This window comes from Leptopilina heterotoma, unplaced genomic scaffold, assembly GCF_015476425.1.
Source record: "Leptopilina heterotoma isolate Lh14 unplaced genomic scaffold, ASM1547642v1 Lhet_144, whole genome shotgun sequence".
Lineage (NCBI taxonomy): Eukaryota > Metazoa > Arthropoda > Insecta > Hymenoptera > Figitidae > Leptopilina > Leptopilina heterotoma.
The window spans coordinates 306,215-330,527 of record NW_025110862.1 but is presented as its reverse complement, the minus strand read 5'-3'; the positions used below and the strand labels follow the sequence as shown (position 1 = coordinate 330,527).

Below are 24,313 nucleotides of genomic sequence, written 5' to 3'. Positions count from 1 at the left end.
TTCTGCTACGAACATTATTACGTCTTCCCATCTCGAAAGAGAGAGAGAGATAGAGAGAGAGAGAGAAGGTAAAGGAATCTATTTTCGTGATACATGCGAATATACAGTAAAACCCAATATTATTAAAGCAAGAGAGCAAAAGCCAAAAGATGCGATTCACTGAGTATTTCTTTTCAAAGTTCCATCTCGCTGGTACGACAAAGGTTGGTTCGTAATAATAGTAATAATAATAATAAGAATGATAATAATAATAATAATAATGCACTTTTTAGAAATAGTGAATAAAATTCCTCTTGAAAATCTCTTACTTCTTTAAACAAATGACTCGAAACAACTTTATTGACCTTTTTTTTATTTTATTGCTTCTATTTTTATACATTTATTTTATAATATTTTATAATTTAATGGATATCAGAATTTTTTCACCTGCTAAGATAATTATTGTCTTATTGACAGTCGGTTCAATAGTGACCTGTTTTATCATACATGTTATACTAAATTGCAACATATTGGGAACAATGACAAATGGGGACTTTGGTTATATTACCTACCATTCAGTCTCGAAAAATGTCACGATATTTAAAGTGACATTAATTGAATTCGTTTGTAAAATAATTATTAAAGTAAATGTTAGTTAATAAATTAATTCAAAACCCGTGATTATATTTGATTTTCGATATTTCTTGCAACTCTAATTACAATTATTGATAATAATCTGATTTATATGAAAATGATAGGAAAATATTTTAACCTATTGATTTCATAATAGGATTTCGTGTCAAATCGTGGCACTGTTGACAAATGGCGAGCGTGGAGACGACGAACGCCAGCATCGTTATCATTGACGCGTGTGAGGGAGAGTACATGTAACATAACGTAATTATTAATGCATTGCTGTCACACGCTTCGCTATCCAAATGTATACCCTCTTTCACATAAACTGACACCATTTTATGCGATGCATACTTTATATGTATATTTACTTTGCGTTCATTTATTAGCAATTTATTATTATTAGTATTATAATTGTTATTATTTATTATCATTTGTTATTTGCATTGATATTCTAAGTAAATTCCTAATAGAAAAACAACTAATTTTATTTGGCTGGATTTGGCAAGATGACGGTCGCTATTGGTCAGAAATCATAGCGATGACGCTTGCTATTGGTTCATTTTCTGTGTTCATATGTGAAGAGTGTCAAAAAGTACAAAAGTATATTAAAAGTGAAAAATTGACAAACACGAGGTGAATAAAATAAAATTTAGTTTTTCGATCTTTGATACCAATTATTCTAGAATAAGTCCACTGGATTGTTCAAAACTTATGTCTTCATAATTGCATTTTTATATTTTAAAAATAGCCCAGTATTTAACCACAAATAAATTTTTTCTTACTTACACTAGAAGTCCATTCATAGGACCTAACTATCGAAGTCCACCTTTTGAAGAAGAAACTGTTTTTAGAACGTCCTACAGACATCTTGTCTTGATAGTTGCATTTTTATATTTTTAAAATAGCCCAGTATTTAACCGCAAATAAATTTGTTTCTTATTTACACTAGAAGGAGTTAGTTTCGAGTCTTGGATTGCCTTACTAAAGTAGAAGAGGAACGAATTTATTTTATTAAAAATAATTCATTTTGCACTAATTTTTTCCTCCTCTATAAAGCACAAGATCCTGCAATTACTAAAAACAGAAAATCTTCTTTAATTTAGGATGAATTTATCTACAATTCGTGCCTGACTTCGAGATCGCAACGAGGGAAAGTAAATCTGCATGGAGATTTGTTAAGAATTCTAACGAGGTCGCCTTCTACATAGCTATACCGTTTAACTGGGAATGAGTCACGAGAGGGTGATAGAAAAACAAAAAAGCAAGAAAAGAAGAAAGAGAGAGAGAGAGAAAGAGGGTGTGTGCATATACGCGACTCATATAACATAAAAGTTTTTGTGAACAGCAAAAAGTTAAAAGTACTGCAATACAAAGAGTCTTGAAAGGCAACGTTTTAGGGGGACCTACTTTCAGATATTTTTCCACCTTCTTTTCTGACCCAAAAAAATCAACCACAAAGTGTCTAAAAAACGAGAACTAGGTTAAAAGAACTTTGAACACAAAAAATCGTTTATCTCTTTAATCAATCATTCCTCTGAAGAAATTTTCTAATTTTGCAAATACTTTAAAAAGAATTATCTAATTTTATAAAAAAGATTTCTTTTCGAAATTTTCATAACAGCACGGGGAAAATATTTTTTTTAAAAAAACTCACCTCTTGAACTTTTCTGTGAACGATGATTTTGTGCCATTGATTATCGTCAAATCGAACCCTCGCCGGTTTGATGTGAAGGTCCAGCCTTCCATTTGCTAGGGTCATGCCAACGGCAGCTCCTCCATCTTTTAATGAGACTGTCAGATAGTCACCCTCTTCGCCTAAAAAAATGAAAAAGAAAAAAATTCAATTTCATTTAATTCAAAAAAATTTTTTATAAAAAAGAAAAAAAAATTAATCATTTTTATCAAAAAGTTTCAAGACATTTTTTTTTCGTTTTATTTGAAATAAATTGTTTTTTTTAATTAACGTTCCCTCGTAAATTTCTTTATTGTTAAATTTTTAATAGAAAAAAGAGGATATCAGGTATTTCTTTTTTAATCACAATATCGTTGGGCAATTGGATTTTGGCGTCTTGAAAATCGTTGCACGTAGACGTCGTTCATTATAACGCAATTTCCATTAAAGGCTAACGGGCAGCTTTTAATGTGACACTAAAAATAAACCGGACCAGTTCGAAGTCTTAATCCCCATGCTTTGAATTGTCCTACTCTTGAGATAATTTCCCGCCTTCCAATGTTGGGATAAAACTCGATAATTAATAATGGCACCCGTCGAATTAAGGTTAATACTCTTCAGAAAATCTAATTCATTTCAGAGACTGTAATGCTCATTATATAAATGCAATCAGAAAGATTTAAATCAATATCAACAGTGAGTTCCTAATTACTAGTTTCATCTCAAAAGCAATCTGATCTGTTGGTTATATTATTGTTATCACAAACATGACATTTTAAATATATTGATTTCAATCATATAAAAATCTGTACGTCACAACTTCCAGTGCAAACAACTAGAACTTAGATTGCTTTACCCAGGAAGTCTTGAGAAAGCAAAGTTCCACGCGGATAACACTAAAATCCCAAGGGATTTAAATGATTTAGATTTTAACAATCATTTGTAGAACTAGGATTCATAATCTAAGAATAGTTATACTACTGTGAAACCTAACACTAGGTCCGCAGTTAATTACAGTAAAAAATTCTCTTCATCTTCCACCTGAAAGTGACACTACACAGCATTAAAAAATTTGCGAGTACACATATAAAACTAATGAAACTAATGAGATTTTTTTTTATTTTAAACCTAGAGAGCAAAGATATGATATTACAAAAGAAGGTGAAATTCGCGTATCGAGTTAGTTACGTTTGTTAGTTTGTTGTTGAATCCGGTTGGAGTTGCTTTTCCCGGAATGAGAAACCGCATACTAATTATTCCGCGGGGTAGGTTAGAAGCGTATAAAAGATGCAGACGGTGCTTTGGGCTTAATTGTCGGTGTGCTACCGGCGTGAATTTATATGCAGCCTAGCGCAACGCATAAATCGCTCCATGTGCAAAAACCCTCTTCCCTCATTCCAACACTTCAAAAACAGACTTTTTCATTTTCAAAAAGTTGAATATAAACCACTAATTACAACACATGGTCACCACTTAGACATTCTAAATTATAAATAAAATATATCCTACAATTCATTAATACTACTAAGCCAAAATGATCAACAGGAACTTTAATTATTCTTTAATAATTCTCAATTTTATACCATAACAAAAAGGCTATATATCAATTTATAAAAAAGGGATATTCCTCTTGAAGATTTATGAAAAAAAGGAGAATAATAACCATGCGTTGTTTTTGTGTCCTAATTAGATGAAAATCTCTCGCGGATTATTCAAGGCACTGGCAAGAAAATGGCAAGGGATGCTGCAGTTGCTTGGGGTTGCAGCTGCAGGCTGCATTGGGAAAAGCCGAGTACTTATTGCTACTCGGTCCGCATTAGTGCCGCGCACCTACCTCGTCCTACTTTTGCCACTTCCTGTTACCGTTGCGGCGCACTGCTACCCTTCTCACTCTCCCTAGTTGCTCATTTATTCTCTGTATAAACTACCCATTCGGATTACACGTTCAAGCACGCCATTGTTGTTTATTAAAGGTGTGTGACCACGATCCTTTAAGATTCTTCTAACGTCCAATTATATTTTTCTCTTTTTTTTAAATCCTTTTATTTCATCTCGACCCTAATGACGAACAGGGACGGTTCTCTATCCAAACTTTCAAGTAAAATTATTTGAAAAGCCATTATTAATCGTATATTATATTTTAAATTCTTTAGGGAACAAAAGAAAAAAGAGAAGTCAGAGTTGTTTTTTTTACTAGACGCTGCTGCGGAAAATTGCATTACCAACGGGTCACCTATGGCTCGCTAAAATCCGTCGTCCAATGTCTTTGTCTGGATAGCAGATGCCAAATATGATATTCTGTATTTTGTCATTCTTCTATTGGTTCTCCACTTACATGTAATAAAATTTTTATCACATTGACCCAAAGTTGATAAAAGTGGGTGGTATGACCCATAAGCCGTTCAGGAAACGCTTTTAAGTTAGTCCAGAAGACACCACCGAATCAACTTCGCGTCTTCTTCGTGTCAATCCAGCAACCGTGACCAAGTTAACTAGTTGTGTACTGTCATCGAGTTTGTTCTTCAACTCAGAACATCTTTTTAAGTACCGAGTGCATTCCTCGAGTCTCTTCTTAGTCAAGTTCATTCAAGGAGATAATTTCTACTACGAGGCACATTTCTATTTTTCTAAGGACTGCATTACCTCGAAATCAACGTCAAATCAGTAATTCTGTCACTCCAGGCTGAGAGGTGATATATTGATTATAATTATAATTCACATCGACACCTGAACGCCGGATCTTTTACTTTGGCTGTCCCGAAAACAATTTGAAGGAAATCTACTGCATTCTCTGTTTCCGCTATGAAGTATTGCTTGTTCAGTCTATGACTCTAAGAATAATTTTTAAAGGTAATTAACTAATACTTTTAAATTTTGTCCCCATTTAAATTCTCGATTGATTCCACAAAGTTATAATTTTGTTTCAGTGTCCCTGAAGACATCTGGATCTACTCTTTCTCTCTGATTCTAATTGTAAAGGATTCAAATAAAAACTTTAATAAATTAATTTCAATTTAACAGCTAGTCTTTCTGAAATTCTGTTTTCCACTCTGTCTCTCGATCTATCAAAAATATTCCAAGGAATTCTTTTGTTAAATAATTTGCATAATGCATATTTACGCTTTTCATAAGAAGCAATAATTATTATCGTCCTCAAGTTTCTCAATTACCCTACTAGTCGCCAAAAAAATTTAATCCACAATTAATAAACGGTACCCTTTGGGAAAATTAACCTGACAGTTGAGAAGGAATGAAGATTTATTTACTATCTATTTATATGCATATATATTAGCGAAGTTTCAATTGCTTGTGAAGAGGTCGCCAAAGAGCAAAAGTTTCAAATTGGCTGTAATACTCTAAAGAATAGACGCTGCGCAGCTGTTTAATATGCGACTATTGTCCAGAGGACTCCATTGTCTATCTACATTTCTCCGTTGGGCATCTAACGGATCCCCCTGGAAGTTACTCGATTAAATCTAACTGCTCTTAAACCAAGGGTTCTTCTCTGAATTCCATCCTCTCAACCTTTTCCCTCTCTTTTCCTCATCGTCCTCTCAATCTCAAGCGACGAAAGCCAACATGGCGTTTTCCATTAATATCAAGACGATTGCACCCAGTATTATATTGATTTATGCTCTTTTGTTCAATTTCCATTTTTAGTCGCTTTTTAATCCTCATTGATGACTTAAAATCAAAATGAAATACTTCAAAGTCTTTTCAAGTCCTCAAGAAATCCCCCGACATCCTCAATCGTCAACGGAAATGGAGTATAAAATTTCTCCCAATTTTAACTTCTTTTACTGTTACCTAACGAATTACTATGTGACAATTTAAAGAAAAAAATTCTTAAATATGGTGTTTTTCCTAAAACTGTATTCCCTTCATAATTCTATAATTATCAACTAAATTACCAAGAATCTGTCTGACATTGATCAAAATATTGATATATATTGTAAAAAACTGAATTATATAGTGAAGACCGTCAAATTATTTTCTCTTCTTGATTCTATAATTGACAAATGACAGATAAACGAAAGTTGTTAATTATTAGATTTTTATAATTTACATATATTAGAAGAAGAATTCTATAACTATAAAATAAATTACAATTCTTATTTGATAAATTAATTTAAAATTAAAAATAAGCAGGCATGAAGTTTCTTTTTTAATATTAAAGTTTAGCAACAGTAAATAATTATAGTAGAAAATTTAATAATCAGTAAAAAAGGGAAACCATTTTGCGTCGAGATTTTTTTTTTAATCGAGACTATAAAATTTTACTTACCAGAATAAAATAAGAGGCCAATGGGTTGTCTTGTTTTAAATTGCAGACTAATCGATTCTTGTGTGCTTAGGACAGGATCACCTTTACTCAAGTCTATCGTTAAGTATTCTGTCCCTCTAAACGACGCTTCCGAGGGTGCTTTATCTGCAACAAAGTGTAGAAAATTTTTTTTTTATTTTGAAACACACAAAATGAACATAAAATGAGAAAAAAAACATTAATGAAATTTTCACACAAAAATTAACTCTAATGAATTATGAATTTTCTTCTGTTTGAAAATAAAATTGCTAAACAACATAAATTTTCACTTTTTTTTATTAAATTAGTTACAGTAAATAAAATACAATTAAGTTACAGAAATAAATTTTTTTTTATTAATAAATTTTATCTAGAAATATTTTCAATTTTGTACATCGAATCCAATTTTAGTTTGTAAGTTTTTAATATCTAGATTTTTTAATTAAAAACTAAAACTCGACAAACAAAACTATTCGACAATAATAAAATATTTTCAAATTGAAATTTTTAATAATGAAATATTTTACAAATTGGGTTGAAGTTACAAATTAATTTAACAATATTAAAATTTTAACATAAAATTTTTAATTATCTTTCCTTTATTGTTTCTAGTGAAAATTTTGTTGCTTTTCACGGTGAAAATTGCCAGCGTGCATTTTTAATTTTTCAGATTAAAAAAACCTTTAAAATAGTTGCAAGTTATTTTCTACAAAAATTTAATTTTGAAACATTTAAACATAAATTTAATTTTGCTATTTATTAACATAATCTTAATTATGTTATTATTTTTTATCTTAATTATGTAATTAACCTTATCTTAATAATTATAACATTATAAAGAAAAAAATATATTTTTTTATTTTCAAAAAAAAGGTAGTCAAAATTTAGACACTTTTAACAAACCTTACAATGAGAAATGACAAATTTTTCAAAAGAGTATCTTTTTTTGAATTTTATTAAATCAACATCCAATTCTATATGTATATTATTTTTTTAAAATTCTTCTGAAAAGAGTAAGCCATGTGATAGAAAAGTAAAGCTCTAATGAAAACGGACGACGACAGATTAAATTGAAACTTTTTTCAGAAAAAAAGCTGCTTCAATTATCTTCTTTTGTATATTATCTATATAATAATAATAATAATAGTAAGAATAATAATGATAATGATAATAATATATAAAAGACGATATAAGAACACATCAATAGAGGGGGAGACACAATATGTGGATTATATGATGGTAAAGAAAAATGTCAAATAGAATGAGAATAATATCATATCACTTTTTTTCAACCAACTAAAATTTTAGACGATAGAAAATTGTGTGCTCTGGTATATATTTCGTACTTCCAAAATATCGCTGTGAACCGATGAAATTTCTCTTATTCTCCCTTTAGCCGAAACTAGATCCACCCCCCTCATTATTTCCCATCTTTCCATTGTTATCAGGCGACCAAACAAAAGTCCGCGCATCCCTAACTCCCTCCCTCGTCCCTACGTCGTCGGAACAAAAAGACCATAAGACAAGCTTAATGGCTTTGGCATAAAGCCAACTTTCGTGGCGGACTTGAATGCGACCGGTTGTCGATTGAAATGTTCATTGCTTCCGCAAATCATCCCCCGATCCATGAACCGTTCATCTACGACTGGATCATCGCTCCATTATGTCTTATCCGAACTACATTCCTTCCTTTTACCCCAACTGTACTCACCCTCGATTTTGATCTAATATGAGAAAAATGTTACATTTTTTTGACATTAAGGTGTTAGGAAAAAAGATATTAGAATTCTCTTTTTTTGGAGAATATTGACATTTTTTATATTTATTATCATGATGACGAATCACTTCTCGTCATATCAAGAAAAAAATTATTAAATATGGTGTTTTTCCTAAAAACTATTTTCTTTTCGTAATTCTATAATTATCAACTAAATTACCAAGAATATTTTGAGAAATTAAAATAACCAAAAATCTTTTAACTGATTCAAACAGCGAGTAATAAATTAGACCGTAACAATAGTTTATAAACTAAAAAAATTTAGCTAAGTAACCTGATGGAGTTTTTGTCCTCTCTTTTTAGTGATAATTAATTATAAAATCCCCTGGATGTGCTACTTGAAATTCACTTTCTGAATCACTTTCCATCATATTAAGAAAAAAATTATTAAATATGGTGTTTTTCCTAAAAACTATTTTCATTTCGTTATTCTATAATTATCAACTAAATTACCAAGAATATTCTAAGAGCTTAAAATAACAAAAAACCTTTTAACTGATTGAAACAGCAAGTTATGAATTAGACGATAACAATAGTTTACTAACTAAACAAAATTAGCTAAGTAACCTGATTGAATTTTTGTCTTCTCCTTTTAGTGGTAATTAGTTATAAAATCCCCTGGATGTGCTACTTGAAATTCTGATTGACTTAACGTCACTCTTTGGATAATGTGCTTAAGTTGTTAAACGGACACATCTAGATTCTCTCAACGCATCTACCCTCTCTATTTTTAACGAAGGTCACAATTGTTATACACAGCACCAAGGACTATTTATAACAGTATAATATATATATATATATATATATAGTCACACGTGTACCACATTACCCCCATGTCGGTAAGCTTGACAAGCTTTCCATTTTCAAAAGTTAAACATGTTTGCGAAACTCTTCAATAAAAGTTAACTAACTGGAAACTAAATTTTAAGCTAAAAACTCAATTCGTGTGTGGACAATGCGGTTTTTTTGGTTAACATCCCATCTCTCCCTTTATTTTTGAAACTAAAAACTCTGCACTCTTGCAAACAAGCGGTAAAACTTTTGATTGTAAATACATTTATCATTGAAATATGTTGTTAAACGTATTAAAAATAAAAAAAGGGTCTGTACTCTCAGTAATTTAGTAGTGAGTTTTCAATTTTTTAATTCTACTGAACAAATGAATAACAAACTTTCAAGATGAGATCCTCGATTTTTAACTTTAAATTCTCAATTACTGGTCTCAATATAACTCTATAGAATATATTTTTTCCCTCATAACTATATTTTTATATAGTTCAAATATATGTAAACTAGTAAATTGGACTTTGAGAAATAGAAATATTGACTTCATCGACTCCCTATATATTTTATAGAAAAAAAAGTATCCGTAGCAAAGTTTGATTAAAATTCCCTCCAACTTTAGTTACTTTCAACATGCTATTAACTTTCTGTCACTTCAGTAACTTGAAACTAGCTTTACAAAAAAAAATATTAACAATTTTGCATGGCGCTATTAAAATTTGTTATAACTCCACGTCACTTTGAAAATTTTCATAATTCTGGAATATACTTTAGCACTAAAAAATAATGAAAGTCAGTTTTTAAAAACTTAAAGAAAATTAGCACAAATACAATTCAGTATTTCGTAAAATGATTTTGAAAAATAAAGGAAATATTGATTTCTAATGCAAGAAAAAACTTCCAATGGAAAACAAAAAAAAATTTGTCATTCTGTATATTTCATAAAATAGTTGCCTTGATCCTTTTTTTTCTTAAAAAAAAAGAAAAGAAAAGCAATACTGTGGGATCTGCTTCGCTGAGGATTCTGGCATCGACTTTATATTGCAGACTCTCCTCCAAAAACCCCTTCCCTTCACTTCCATTTCTCTTTTTGAAATAAATCGAGATAGTCCAGACGATAAAAACTGAAGTGGCAGAGTCAAATTTATTGAAGGGGATTCCAATGTTCTCGGGATTTTCTCCTGGCGAGAGAAACCAACCTTGAAAGGATAAAATGTTCTCTTTTTCGGAAAGTCGTATATGAGCTTTCAGTAAAGAGCACTCGACCAATTTAAATTGTTTTATTAATTTTTTCTACCGATATGTTACGTTGAATCGTAACCTACTTTCTTAACGTTTTAGTTCCTCGTTTTAAAGAAGAATTCTTATTTGGGATGAGGATAGGGTTGTAAAAAGATTGCTCATCTAATTAATTGTATGGTTACTCGAAACAAGTAAAATAATTAAAATAATAATAAACCTTCTTTTCACATTTTTTCCTGACTTATTTCAGATTATAGTGAGGAGAATTAACTCAGTTTGAAAAAGATTATTAATGAAGAGGATGTTCTTATGTCAAAATGAAAAATAAAGTCAGTTTTAAGATGGTGTCGTTCGAATAAAAACACTAAATGGCACTAGCTGAGAATTTCATTTTTCCGACATTCACCATTCGAGCTTAATGTCATAAGTCGTTTTGTTAGAAGACGAAAAATAGCTGACAGAAATGTCGATGTGAGGATAAGTCTTTATGAAATGCTTCGGATATCGAGAAAGCCATTAACCACCTTTCCATAGCCTAAGGAGATTTCACAATTTGTTTCCTTTTTTCTGCTTCTGGGAAAAAGGAAAGGAGAGAAAAAAATGTATTCCTGGATAGAAGTCAAGAAATGTCTAAGATATTTTTTTCTGCGAAGCCTAGTATGAATTTTTAGGCGATCGTCTTGAATTGCCTTATCCAGGAAGAAGACGTTCAGCAATTGCTGTACAGGAATTCTCATAATAAAAGGAATACAAAGATCCTAGAAATCTGCAAATTACAAATAGAATGCTATTTAAGGCTACCAAAAACTGTTGAGTCAGACAATCACATAATTCAATACTAATCTCGAAATATTCGAATCTTTTGAAAGGCAATGTATATAATAGATAAAGTGAACAAAGAGAGGATAAGAGAGTCGATGGACCGTGGATAGACTTAACCTCTCGAACTCGACAAGACTTCCTGGTGACCCTCGACCCGTAAAGTTTTCTACTATTCCGAGTCCACTCAAAGTCTTGGAATCTACCATTTAATCACTATCTCTAGACTTTACAAAGTCGAAATTCCTGAACAAGCATTCAATGCTCTTCAATAATGCTTCGTATCTCACTCAAAGACATCTTTCTTCTATTTCAAATGACAAAGAATAGATTTCCGATTTACTATTATTAGTATTTCTTTTGTTTCTACTATTCTTATTTTTGTCCGAAGTTAACAAATGTAAAATTTGTGATAAAACGAAGAAAGTGTTTCACAGTTATAGTGATGTTTTAAATTTGAATGAGTAAAGAGATAGTCTGAAGACGTGTAAGGTCATGGAGGCATAGTGGAAGGAAAGCAACTTGAAGGTAGTTTCTGGTAAAAGGATGTCGTTGCCACGTGTCGACGTGACGCAATATACATGCTAATACGATGGCTTAGCCACTTCATGAGTCTAGTACAAGGGAAAACCGGCTGCAGGTCCATGCAACTCATAGTAAACTTTGTCAAACGAAACACGTAATTTTTTTTAAGTTCCCTTCACACCGTTTTCTAAACCTAAATTGACCAATGTACTTGAATTTAAATAGCAACAAGGATCCGAATATAAAGATTTCACAATTAATACTAATATTGAAAATCTTTCTATTCAGATCAACAACAAATATTTCACATAAGCTCATAAAATACAGAAGGCTTGTTCAACATTCATGGTATTTTTCAATTGAGGGAACTTTGCTCGAAATCTTTATATGCTATCAGTTAAGTCGAACCCTTTCTCAATATTATTTAATATTTCTAAATTAAATCTTAACTTGGTTGTCACAATAGTTAATTATCAAAATAATCTACTGGTTTTATGACACCTTTCATACTAATGTAATTCTAATTAAGATTAAAGATTAGAAAATTAAGATTTATAGAAGATAACAATAGTATTAAAGCAATGAATTAAATTAATAATAACTATGAATAGAAAAATATAATATATTCATCAAATAAAGAAATTTCACTTCAAAGGAAAATTAAACTTCAAATGAAATTCGACGCCTTGTAGGAAAATTATATTACTCCACCGTCACCTAGAGATAATTAATAATTGCTTAGATGAATCTAGTGCTTTCAAAAACTCATTAATTTGAAAATACAAGTCAGAATGTTTTCATACAACAGAACTTCAATTTTACTTCTCTCTTTAGAACGTAATAAATAAATGCAGATAGTCTATTACCAATTCTATGAGAAATGTAATAATTATAGAAGAACGAAGAGAAAATAATTTTAGGAAAAACACCATATTTAAGAATTTTTTGTGTCACTAAATGATCCATTGAATAACGGCTGATGTAGTCTACTCGCTATTCACTTCAACTCTGACATTTGTTTCGCAGTACACTGCAGCACTGACTACTTCGAGTTCTTTCCATGCCGCTACTAGTCATCCTTCTTCATCTCCCATACATTCTTCGAAAAATCAAAGTCGCCTCTAATACATATTTTCCTAAAATATTTGAAAAAATAATAAGAACAGTCAGTCGGGTAATATTATCTACATTAAAATATTTACTAACCAATCTAGTAAAAATTTTTACCAAAAAGAAAATTGTAAACATAAAGAAATACCAATTTCATTCGAAAATATTACTTTGATACGAAAATATCCAATTTTGTAGACACGTTCGCAAAAGGGAATTTCTTCTTTTTTTTACATATTACACCACACACCGTGGACGAAAAGTACGTGTCGATTGAATTTTGGGTCGAGTATCTTTTCTGTATGGACTTAAAACGTGACATGTATGGCATCGACTGGCAATCTCAAGAATGTAAGAAGTGAAATCGTGATTCTTGAGCATAAGGGACGAAAACTGATAGATATCACCTTAAATTGGAGGATTTACGTGATGGGGATTTATCCAATTTTTATATCAACATTTGTTAAGAACAGAGTTCTTACCATAGTCGGTTCTACGATGGTGCAACTTGAATAAATCACCGACGATGTGTTTGACTTTAAATATTATTTTAAAATACAAAATTAATGTTTTCTATTTATTATTAAAATGTTTATACCAATTTCTTTATCAGAATGTCCTTTTTCAATTTCTGTATTAAATTTTGTGGTAGTATATGGTTTTACAGTTTTTATTTACAATTCACCGTAATCAGTGATTTCTCGGTGATCCTAATCCGCTAAGGTTGAACAATAAAGTATCGATCATAATGTTGAATTTCATTTCTATATATCATTGAAGGGACAATTTTTGGTGGTGTCAGCATTCACATGGGTATAAATTCTCCCTTCGGACCTCTTGAACATAATATTATTACCACGGCCCTTGCGGCAAAGGAAATATAATCGCGCCCTCGACTCAACTAAAAGGTCGTTTTCTCAAACTGTGAACCCAACGACGTTAGAGGTCGTCAGCCCATTCCACTTTTCTATTGTGTATTTTCCTTCTCTCACCCAACTAACAGTTACGTCAGCTGTTTATGTACAAGTATATATACATATACAGATATATATGTTTGTAGTGACGATTTTCTTTTGCCCCAGCCTTTTGTTCTATCTACGTGTTACGACAAAACAGAACCGAGTTTTGCAATTACTCGAGTGGCGTGTGTGCCAAAAGAAAGATGATGCTGGCTCACGTCTAACAGGAGCGAAAATGGTTTATTTTTTTCTCACATGAAAACAAAAATATTTTTTTTAAAAGACGTTTTTTAAGTTCTTATAACTGACAGTTAGATTCGATCTTGCCTGACAAAATCACTTAAATTTCACAAAAATTTTCTATTTTACCGAAAGAGTTTCAATTCGAGAAAATACTTTCTATTAATTATTTTCACGATCGCGATTTAAAAAATGCAAACACTCCTGAAACAAGATTCAAAGTGCTAAAATCAATTATGTAATTATTAAAACAATTAAATGTTGTGATACTCAATCCCGTAAAATCATTACATAATTTAAAGAACAAAATTAAAAAATAATTCCGTTTTCCAAAAATAAAATATTTATTGCAATAGCGAGATCGAAATGATTTGAAATATATATTTCACCTTACATTACTATTCGATAATTTTTCTATTTATAAAACTTTTAAAATAAATTATTAATTATAATATTTTATATTTTATATTACTAAATAAGTTATGTTATATAATTACTTTCACAATTTAAATATCTTTTTATAATTTTGTATACTGTATTGATATTCAACTATAATTTTATTATTATACTGCAAAATGTGTCAATATTTTGTAAAATGTATAATTAATGTAATAAATAATAATTAAATTATTAATTAATTAATAGAATTAATTTTAAATCAAATATTTGAAAATCAATATCTTATTGCGGTATATGAACACGTTTAAACAGGCGGTATCACTGTTATCAACTAATGAATGGAGATTAAATTTCATGAATTAAGAATATTTGATAGAAATAACTCGACTTTTTAAAATTCCGTGAAACCGGAAGGACAAGATTAAAGCATTTGGAGTTATTATTACTATTATTATAAAAATTTACTATAATAATAAAATTGTAAAAAGTTTCAAAATTGTCTTTGCGATATTTTTTCAAAAATTGAACACGTTTAAACAGGAGGAATCACGAATAGAAACTGATGGATAGAGATTAAATTTCGAATAAATTTCACTTTTTAATTGTTTTCACCTACAAAACTTCGTTTGCTGCAAATGTAAACAAAACCTTCAAAAGGATAATGCCAAAAGCATAGAATAATTAACAATATTAAAGTTAAAAAACTTTTTTTAAAAACAGTTTCAGAATTTATTTTTTTTACTTAACTAAAACTTTTTGTGGGTAATTTAAATTTTACAACAATGGAAATTTGTACAATATTTATTTCTTTAAAGAATTTGGTGAAATGTAAATTCTAGGTATTTTTGTGTTCTAAGAAAAAAGTACAATTTACAGTAAATAATGCGTGAAAACTAAATAATTTTAAGTACAAATTGTATATGATTCTATGTATATTATACTGAGGAATCAAAGTGAAAAAATAAAATAAAGCAACTATGTTCAACATAAATTATACGAAAAAGGACATCTATGAAAACAGACTTAAATGATTACTAATGTAAAGCAAGAATTAAAAATAAAAATGTTGACTATATGACAGATTTTTTTAAATCATTAAGATCCGGTTTTACAACTTATTTTTAACTTGAGTTAATCGTGTTGGCAATGTAGTATCGCCATCACTTGTCAAAACTATGGGTTTTGCGTTAAAAACAAAAATATTTTTTGCTTTATGTATTTATTAATTAATATTATTATTATTATTGCAAAACTTTACAATTCATAAAAAGTTAAAAGTTTATGGAATGAATTTTAAGTATTAAAAGAAAAGTGGGTTCTGCAATATGAGGTTAAGTTACGTAAAGTGAGAGAGAGAGAAATATTGCCAGAGTCGATAACGAAAGAAAAGAAAGAGAACTAGTAGCGCCACGGCAAAAAGGACTTTTTCACCGAGGAGACAACATCATCTGTTACCTAACGAATTACCATGTGACAATTTATAGAACAAAATTCTTAAATATGGTGTTTTTTCTAAAACTATTTTCCCTTCGTAATTCTATATTTATCAACTAAATTTCTCTTAATAAAAAAATTAATCTACCAAAAATTTCTTTTCAACTAATTCAAACATAAAAAGTTCTATTATATAATATTGATCCAAAAACTGTTTTCTCTTCGTGATTTTATAATTATCAACTAAATTAAAGTTCTTACCAGAAATCTACAGTTTACATTATATAAACGTTGAAAAGTTATTTTTGTTCGTAAATATTCTAATTTTATAATTAACAATTATGAAGAAGAAAGCGGTGTCTTTGAATTTTAAACAAAATGTGTTATCAACTGTGACATTAACTCAAAACATATAGACTACAATTCAATCCTTACTTTTTACTATAATGAAAAGAAAAAAAATCTATAAAAATTAAAATGTGCTGCCTTTTTGGTATCACTGCAATGGAATAGAAAAATGACGGATGGGTTATTTTTGTACTTTTTTGTGAGAGACACATTTTTCTGCAACTACACACCTAATGTTATGGACGATGAACAATATTAATACAGCAACAACAACAAACGACAAGAAAAAAAAATGCAAAAAAAATAAATAATGGATTATAGTGGCAAGAGAGAAACAGGCGAAGGGGTAGGGTGGGCCACACATTATGGTACCTGAACAATGATATTGTGTTTGGAATTTTTTTTTTTGAACGGAAGAATGGTGTAATATCAAAAATGTAGTAGCTAAGCGCTAGGAGGAATCTCTCTATATAGTAGTATATATCTAGCCTTAGTACGACTGATTTACGAGGTCTAATAAGTTAACGAGACTCACTGTAATCCCACTGCCAGTAATCACCACCACCCGCCGTAGGCAGCACCGTGCTCCATGCTTCTTTTTATCGCACAAACAAAAAGAAAAAAGTAATAAAAAACAAAATAAGAAATGAACATGCCACTTGAGTAACGCTACAATCAAACAAAAAGAAAATTTGTTATTAATTTTAAATAAATGTAAAGGAATTCTTTTTTGTACACCATTAATCATGTGAATGATAATCTAATGATGTTAACATATAATGGATAGGAGAATTATATTACAAATAAAAAATTTTTTGTTCTACATTTTTCAATTTCTATTATTCTTGGCCAAACTACTATCCTGAGTACAATTTAGAACACTGTAGATTTTACCGTATGTTTAGTAACGTTCGCCATAGACATTGTCAATTTTACCATACGTTTAGTAACGTTCGCCATAGATACTGTAAATTTTACCATACATTTAGTAATATTTACAATATAGGTACAAAGTTTTTATTCGAAAAATACGTTTCTATAGTTTTACCTTCATGACTGCGTCCTTAATGTCAAATACACTTACTTCTAAACTATAATACACCCCAAAAAGCAGCGAATTTAACTTAATATCGCCTTAAAGAGACAATAAATTTAAATATAGGCAATAATAGAAGATATGAGAGACAGAAAATAATTGCTTTTTCGTCGTAAAGCATATAAATTACGGAAGTGACATAAAAATGTCAATTGCTCTATTGGGATATGAAACTCCCAGACGGGTATTTAATTTAAAAGTAACATTGACGTTATCAATTTGAATAATAGTCGTTTGAGGGGCCTTTATTTCTGAAAATTTCCTCCAAAGACAAGAAATAGGTCAACAATCAACAATTCTACGCCTCAGAGTAATATCCACGACCACCTAATATTCATCCCGTTCAATCATTTATTCTCAAGAAGGAGGTCACTATTTTTACCCTTTCTCAACAATTTTTAAATAATTACATGCATATTTATGAAAGAAAACCTATTTAATAATTTCAGAAAGAAATACAAAATTTACAGGTCAAGAGAAAAAATTAAATCGTATAATTTAGAATTCAGAAGTGAATGCGATTTAAGAATTTAGGTCAAATTCATGGGTTTTAATCTTAAGAAAAAATGGTCTAGAAATCACAGATCAAGAAATGGGTATAAATTTAAATTTTAGAAAAAAAATCGAACGTTAACATAAAAGGCAAATCATTTTACATTTCTTATTTTAACGGCCGGAAATGAAAAGTGATAAAATTAAAAGGGATATATAAATTCACGTAAGTAAAAAGAGATGTCGTAAAAAAATGGTTCACACCTGTACGTGAAAAACCGCCTCGTTTTCTCATACATGATATCACTTTGACATTGCGCGTTATGAGAACTTAAGTCATAAACGCCCTTACCTAGAGATTTACGTCTTGAAGGCCTTTACGATCAGTAGCGCTCGTTTAAGCTTCAAACAACTTTATTTTAGATCTCGGAAGTTCATAAGAAATTATGAGTTTCATCCCTGCTTTTAATAACTATGAGTTGCCATTTTCGTTCTTATCAGTTGTGTGTTTCACTAATTTTATTGCTTCGTTAAAATACCGAGAACTGTTATTATTTTTTTATTAAAATGACAATATTATACATTAAAAAGAGAACCAGGAGTTTTAAACAAATTAAGAAGCAAAAACTTTTATTAATACAATACCCAAGGTATTATTTTCATATTCTTTTTTTAAAGAATAGTAGTAGGAAAATAAATTTAAATTATTTATTATAAAAGCGGCGTTGGTAAAACGATTGGAAAATTGAACACGTTTAAATAGGGAGAATCACTGTTTGCTTTTGATGAAATTATATTAATCATAGTAATAATAATAATAGTAGTAGAAAAATAATTAATTTAAATAAACTATTAATAAAAGCTGCTTTGATTAGATCAGCAAATTGAACACGTTTAAAGAGGGGGAATCACTGTTAGCTTCTAATGAAATTATATTAATAATAGCAATAATAATAGTAGTAGAAATTAATGAATTTAAATAAATTTTGATTAAAAGCGACGTTGATTAGATTAGAAAATTGAACACGTTTAAACAGGCAGAATCACTGTTCGCTATTGCTGAAATTGGAATAATTATTTTCTGTATTCATTAACACTGTGAAAATGCAGTTGTCCTCTGACTGGAGTTGATTGAGAACACTGCGCGCGCAGCTGAAAAGAAGTGGGGAGAAACGACAAGGGCCAATCACAGTTCGTTACCCCCACTCCCAGCACAGTGTTCTTAATCAGCCGAAATACAAAATTAGATAAAATTTAATTTTTAAAATTCACATTTTATCATATTTATACATTTATGAAAAATGATAAATAACATTTTTCCTTCTGAAACAAAGATTAACTGAAAGAGCAAATGAAAAAAGAATGAGTACAACAAACATTTTTCTTACCTTTTTCACAGTAAATTCCTTCATAGTCACCGGTGCGACATTCGCAGATGGGCCCACTGTCAGTGGAAATGCAAATCCCACCATGTTGACATGGATCGCGTGTTTCACAGGCGTCCGTCATGTTTGCTGACACCATGTTTCGCAAACTCTGCAACAGGCACGAGAAGAAAATTTTTCAGACCAATGTTACATGCTCATAAAGCCATTATGTATGGTGTTATGAATCTACCTCTCCCTCCCTACTTCTCCCAACCCTTAAAACCTCCATCATCTCGTAAAATTCAAAATTTATCTCGTGCTACAATATAACAAGCCCGATATTAAATAAATATTACCACTACATGCATTTTTATAGCTCATTAAAAATTTTATCCACATTAATTTAACCTACAATGAATTTTACAATTAAATGAATTTAATATTTTTGTTCAAAAATACGAATTACAAAAGCGATTTTGTATTAAGGGAGTATTCGAAGAGAAATTTTTTATTAATTCGAACTGAGTGGTAATAAATAATACAAGTTGGAAAAAATTTAAATATTTAATTAATGAAATATTGAAAGTCAGGATGAGTGGGAGTTAAAAAAGGTACATAGGGAAAAAGAAATGAAGAACCCAGTATTCAATCATAAAATTTTTAAAGTTAGGATAAATGTAAATATGAAAACACTAAGTAGAAAAAAATTTAAAAGCTTAGTATTTAAATGCAACATCTTTCAACAATTTCCACCCATTTCATAAATAGAAATATAAAATTCTAAGGGGGAATTGTAAATACAGCCCAGTATTAAACCACAAAACTTTTTATGGCGGGATAAAAAAAAGCCAAAAATTAATTGTCAAATTGGCGTCGTTGTTGTAGTGACCTCTCTTCACCGTGAGTATTATGAGTACTTCAATACCAACATAAAACTACTGTCGATAAAACATTCAAAATTCTATGTTGAAAAATATATTTAAAGCCGTTATGTAACAACAAATAAATTGTTGTCTGAGTATTCGTATTAAAATAAATAAATTTCTATGTCGAAAAATAAATATAGCCCAGTATTCAACTACAAATAAATTTATGGTGGAATATAATAATAAAAAATACAACGCCAAAAATAAATTGTCAAACAAGCGTCGTTCTTGTACACAAAAGTACTGTTGATGAAACTTTTTTATTTCTATGTCGAAAAATAAATAAAGCCCAGTATTTAACTACAAAAAACTCTTTACGTAAAAGAATTCGTATAAAAATAAAAATTTTATTTCGAAAAGTAAATATAGCCCAGTATTCAACCACAAATAAACTCTTTGTGGAGGAATAAAAAAAACCACCAAAAATTAATTGTCAAACAAAACGTCGTTCTCGCAGCGACCTCTCTTCACCGTGAGCGACATGAGTACTGCAATAAGAAGACAAAAGTACTGTCGATAAAACTTTTTAAAAACCATGTCAATTAGGAAATTATATTTTCAAGTGGCGCAGTTCATAACTCACAGCGTCTACAAACAAACTGACACTACAAAATATACAAAACGCCCAAATTGACTTTTTAATGAATATTACATCACTTCACTAATTCTAAAATATTTAATCTCCTTCAACATTTTTTTTCACAAAATGCAGCAACAAAGTCAATATTTCCAATTTGAATTTTTTTTCTAATGAAATTGAACGATAATTTAAAATTTTAATATCCGTTGGAATTATCAAATTACTTTTTCCCTTTTTTTTAACGTGAGATTATTCAAAGAAAAGACGGGGTTTTTCAAGTTTTATTTTAAAATTTAATATCCGTTGAATTTTAACTTTTATGAGATACGATAAATGGGTGGAGGATCTGCATTATTTTTATCACTTCTTTTTTCTTCATTTCTTCGTCTACGCGCGTTCTCAATGCATATCTCGCGGGACACAAAGTGTAAAAATTTTTACTTCCCTTAATGCGCACACCGGGTCACTAGTTCATATCACCGCATTATCTCACTGTATTTAACACTTATTAAAATAATAGGGATATTTTTTTTAATTCCAAAGATGGTTTTTCTTTTCTTCTTGAACCAAAAGTTTGTATTCTCCTTGGAGATTTAGTTTCTATTTTATATTCTCCTTCCTTTTTCTCTTATTCACTTTTATTTATTTCTCAAGTTTTATTCAGATTTGTCGCAGAATTTTTTTTTTGGTTTTTCTTTCATTAGCGCTTTTTTTGCCGCAGAAATTAAAAGAAAAAATTTATCATTCAAATAAAGTTAAAAAATTTTTAATTAAACCAAGAACATTTATTAAAAATATTTTTTATGTACATAAAATTAAAAGTTTTTGTGTTGAAATAAGAAATAAAACAAAAAAAAAAGCTTTGGTGAAATGTCATTCATTATTATGAATAAATTGTTTTTAAAATACTGCTAATTATAATTTTTTACTCTCTTTGTTTTGTTAATTAAATTTCCATCAAAAAGTTGTTATTTGCATTTGTGTGATAGAATAAGAAAGTAAAATATGCAAATAAATTAATAAATGTTTGTTAATAAAATTTTCAATGGGAAATAATTGACGGATATCAAATTCTCGACAAATTGCATATTTTAGATGCAAGACAGAGACGTGCGCTTGAAAAATTTCTCGACTGAAAAAAAATGAAAAGAGAGGGACCCTCTTTTGCACAGCTCACGATTTTCAAAGCACTTTACCTCATCACAAAAACCGCTAATGTTTCCCTTGAATAAATTGGCTACTAAAATATCTTAACCTTGCTTTTGACGTCAAAAATCTCCGGTCAAAGTGGACTTTCTCAAAGTATAATATCAATTCCATGAGGAAATAACTTGGGGAAAATTTTTTTTACTGCAACTAAATTAGAACACAGAAATAGAAAAAATTAAACATTTTTTTAAATTTAGAAATAAAATATTTGTGCCAATTAGACGTTTTTAAAAATAAACATTTGATATTTATATTCCCTGTTTATCAACGAAATTAGTACAATGTTAAAAAAAAATTGACACATTACTGAAAATTTGATCTTGAGAAACTATGCAACAAACTTTAGATTAATGAAAATATTCAGTAGGAATTTTCCATTTTATTCAAGTTCCGAGGAGCGGCATCTCCCGAGGCTGTATAATTCCAGAAGCTAAACTATGCAAGCTGCATATTTCTAATGTATAACTATATAGATGGGCACTCCTCCCTCTTCTCCTTCTTCTCTTTCTACTGCTACACCCACCTCAGGTGCATTGTGGATAGTTGCAATAACGATTCGCAAATAAATCAGCTAATCTAATTTGTAGTAAATCAACTCACCCTCATGGACAAATTAAAACGGTTGAATTATCCACATTGAGAAGTAATTTCACTGTGCCAAAAGTGGGCGTGGCGTTTTAAATAATCCGATTCTGCTTTACATGATTGGGCGTTGCCAATTTTAAAATGGGCGTTACTATTTTAAATGTAGGCGTTGCTATTTTAAACGATCCTCCCTTTCCTACTAAAGTGGGCGTCACTTTTACTAATAGTGGGCGTGGACTAAAGTCAGAGTGGAAGCGAACACCGAGTAGATAACGTCTCTTCCTCATTGAATTACTATGTGACAATTTATACAAAAAAAATTATTAAATATGGTGTTTTTCCTAAAAACTATTTTCGTTCCGTGAGTGTATAATTCGGTAAAAATTCCGACAGATGGCGTGTCGATTCAGATCGACAGAAATAAAAGTGGGCGTTGACGTTTTTAAAATGGGCGTTAGTATTTTAAATGTAGGCGTTGCTATTTTAAACGACCCTCCCTTTTCTACTAAAGTGGGCGTCACCTATACTAAAAATGGGCGTGGACTAAAGTCAGAGTGGAAGAGAATACCGAGTAGATAACGTCTGTTCCTCAGTGCATTACTATGTAACAATTGATTTTAAAAAATTGTTAAATATGGTGTTTTTCCTCAAACTATTATAAAAATTATACATTTTTTAACAAAAGATTGGAAGAATCACTAAATCTGCTGATCCCATTCGTCAAAGTGGGATGGGCGTTTCCGTAAAGTACCAAGTAAATAGAAATCACAATTCAGAGGATACTTAAATAGATACTGAAAAGGACGCTATTAAAAAAAACTTGGCTCCAACTTTCTTAAATACTACAAACCCATTTTTTTTAAATAGGCGTTTCCCTACCTCCAATGGGCGTGTCCCAAACCTTTTAAAGTTATTACACTTTTTTCCCCAGCTTTTAAGCCAACAGCGAAAGAAACCCAAGTAAATTGTTTTCAGCGGTTTACCTTTACTTTTGTGTACACAGCGAGTTTGAAAATTACTCGGATCCAGAAATAGTGAGATTTTTCTTTTCATGGTTTATAAGTGTGTATATGTGCGGTTTCTTGCCTTGGTGGTTTTGCAAAATGAAGAGAGCCGATAAAGTCTTGGAAAGTGTTCTTTCCGTCAGTGTATAAGAGAAACGTAGTCGTTACGCTTAGTTTAAACTAAACTGGAATTGTGTACTGTCGAGTATTTGCCGAGCTGTGCAAGTCCCGGTGGAGACTACATTGAGAGAGTGAGAGAGAGAGAATATAGATATTTGCACATATAGTGAATACTATTTGGTCGACGAACCACTAGCTTCCAACTTGACCGAATATCCTGGAGACATGAACCGTTTGTTTCCGTCAGGTTCAATATGAAGATAAACTGCGATTGTTTTAGTGTTTACCATAAATTCACAAACCCACCCTTCTCCCTAATCCCAATAGGACTAAATATTCCTGTTGTTTAATGTCAAGTGATCATCAATCAATATTTATTTCTACAGTTAGTTTAGAAATTTCCAATTTCTTAGTTGTTGATAGAAGAAAATAAATATTTTTTAGTGACTTTTGTCATTATAGAAAACAAAAGCAGCAAGGGAATTTATGAGAGCGGAAATGAAATCGGAAAGTGGGAAAATGATCGGAACATCGTGTAACTAGTCTCGCTACCGGGTTATTAATTCGCCAAGCTATAAATTGCCGTGTAATTTCCTCGAAAACTTAGTCAATTTCCATGCCACGACAATCACCACCCTTAACTTTCCCCCAACCCAACGTTTTCCTCTTTCTCATAAAACCCTCACGACATCTATTCATTTACATTGA

The 24,313-nt window shown here is 30.4% G+C and overlaps 1 protein-coding gene across 10 annotated transcripts in view; it reads right to left on the bottom strand.

Annotated features, from left to right (window-relative positions):
* Positions 1-24,313, bottom strand: part of LOC122498227 (neurexin-1) — a 413,730-nt gene that overhangs the window by 197,872 nt on the left and 191,545 nt on the right. For 7 of the 10 annotated variants that reach the window (XM_043605873.1, XM_043605868.1, XM_043605865.1 and 4 more), the window contains 4 exons: positions 19,203-19,350; positions 16,762-16,821; positions 6,573-6,716; positions 2,270-2,430 (listed from right to left, as the gene is read on the bottom strand). In XM_043605873.1, the coding sequence (XP_043461808.1) occupies positions 2,270-2,430; positions 6,573-6,716; positions 16,762-16,821; positions 19,203-19,338 (501 nt within the window). In that variant the 5' untranslated portion in view covers positions 19,339-19,350. The remainder of the gene's footprint in view (positions 1-2,269; positions 2,431-6,572; positions 6,717-16,761; positions 16,822-19,202; positions 19,351-24,313) is intronic. The other 3 variants (XM_043605870.1, XM_043605872.1, XM_043605867.1) reach the window with 2 other exon arrangements.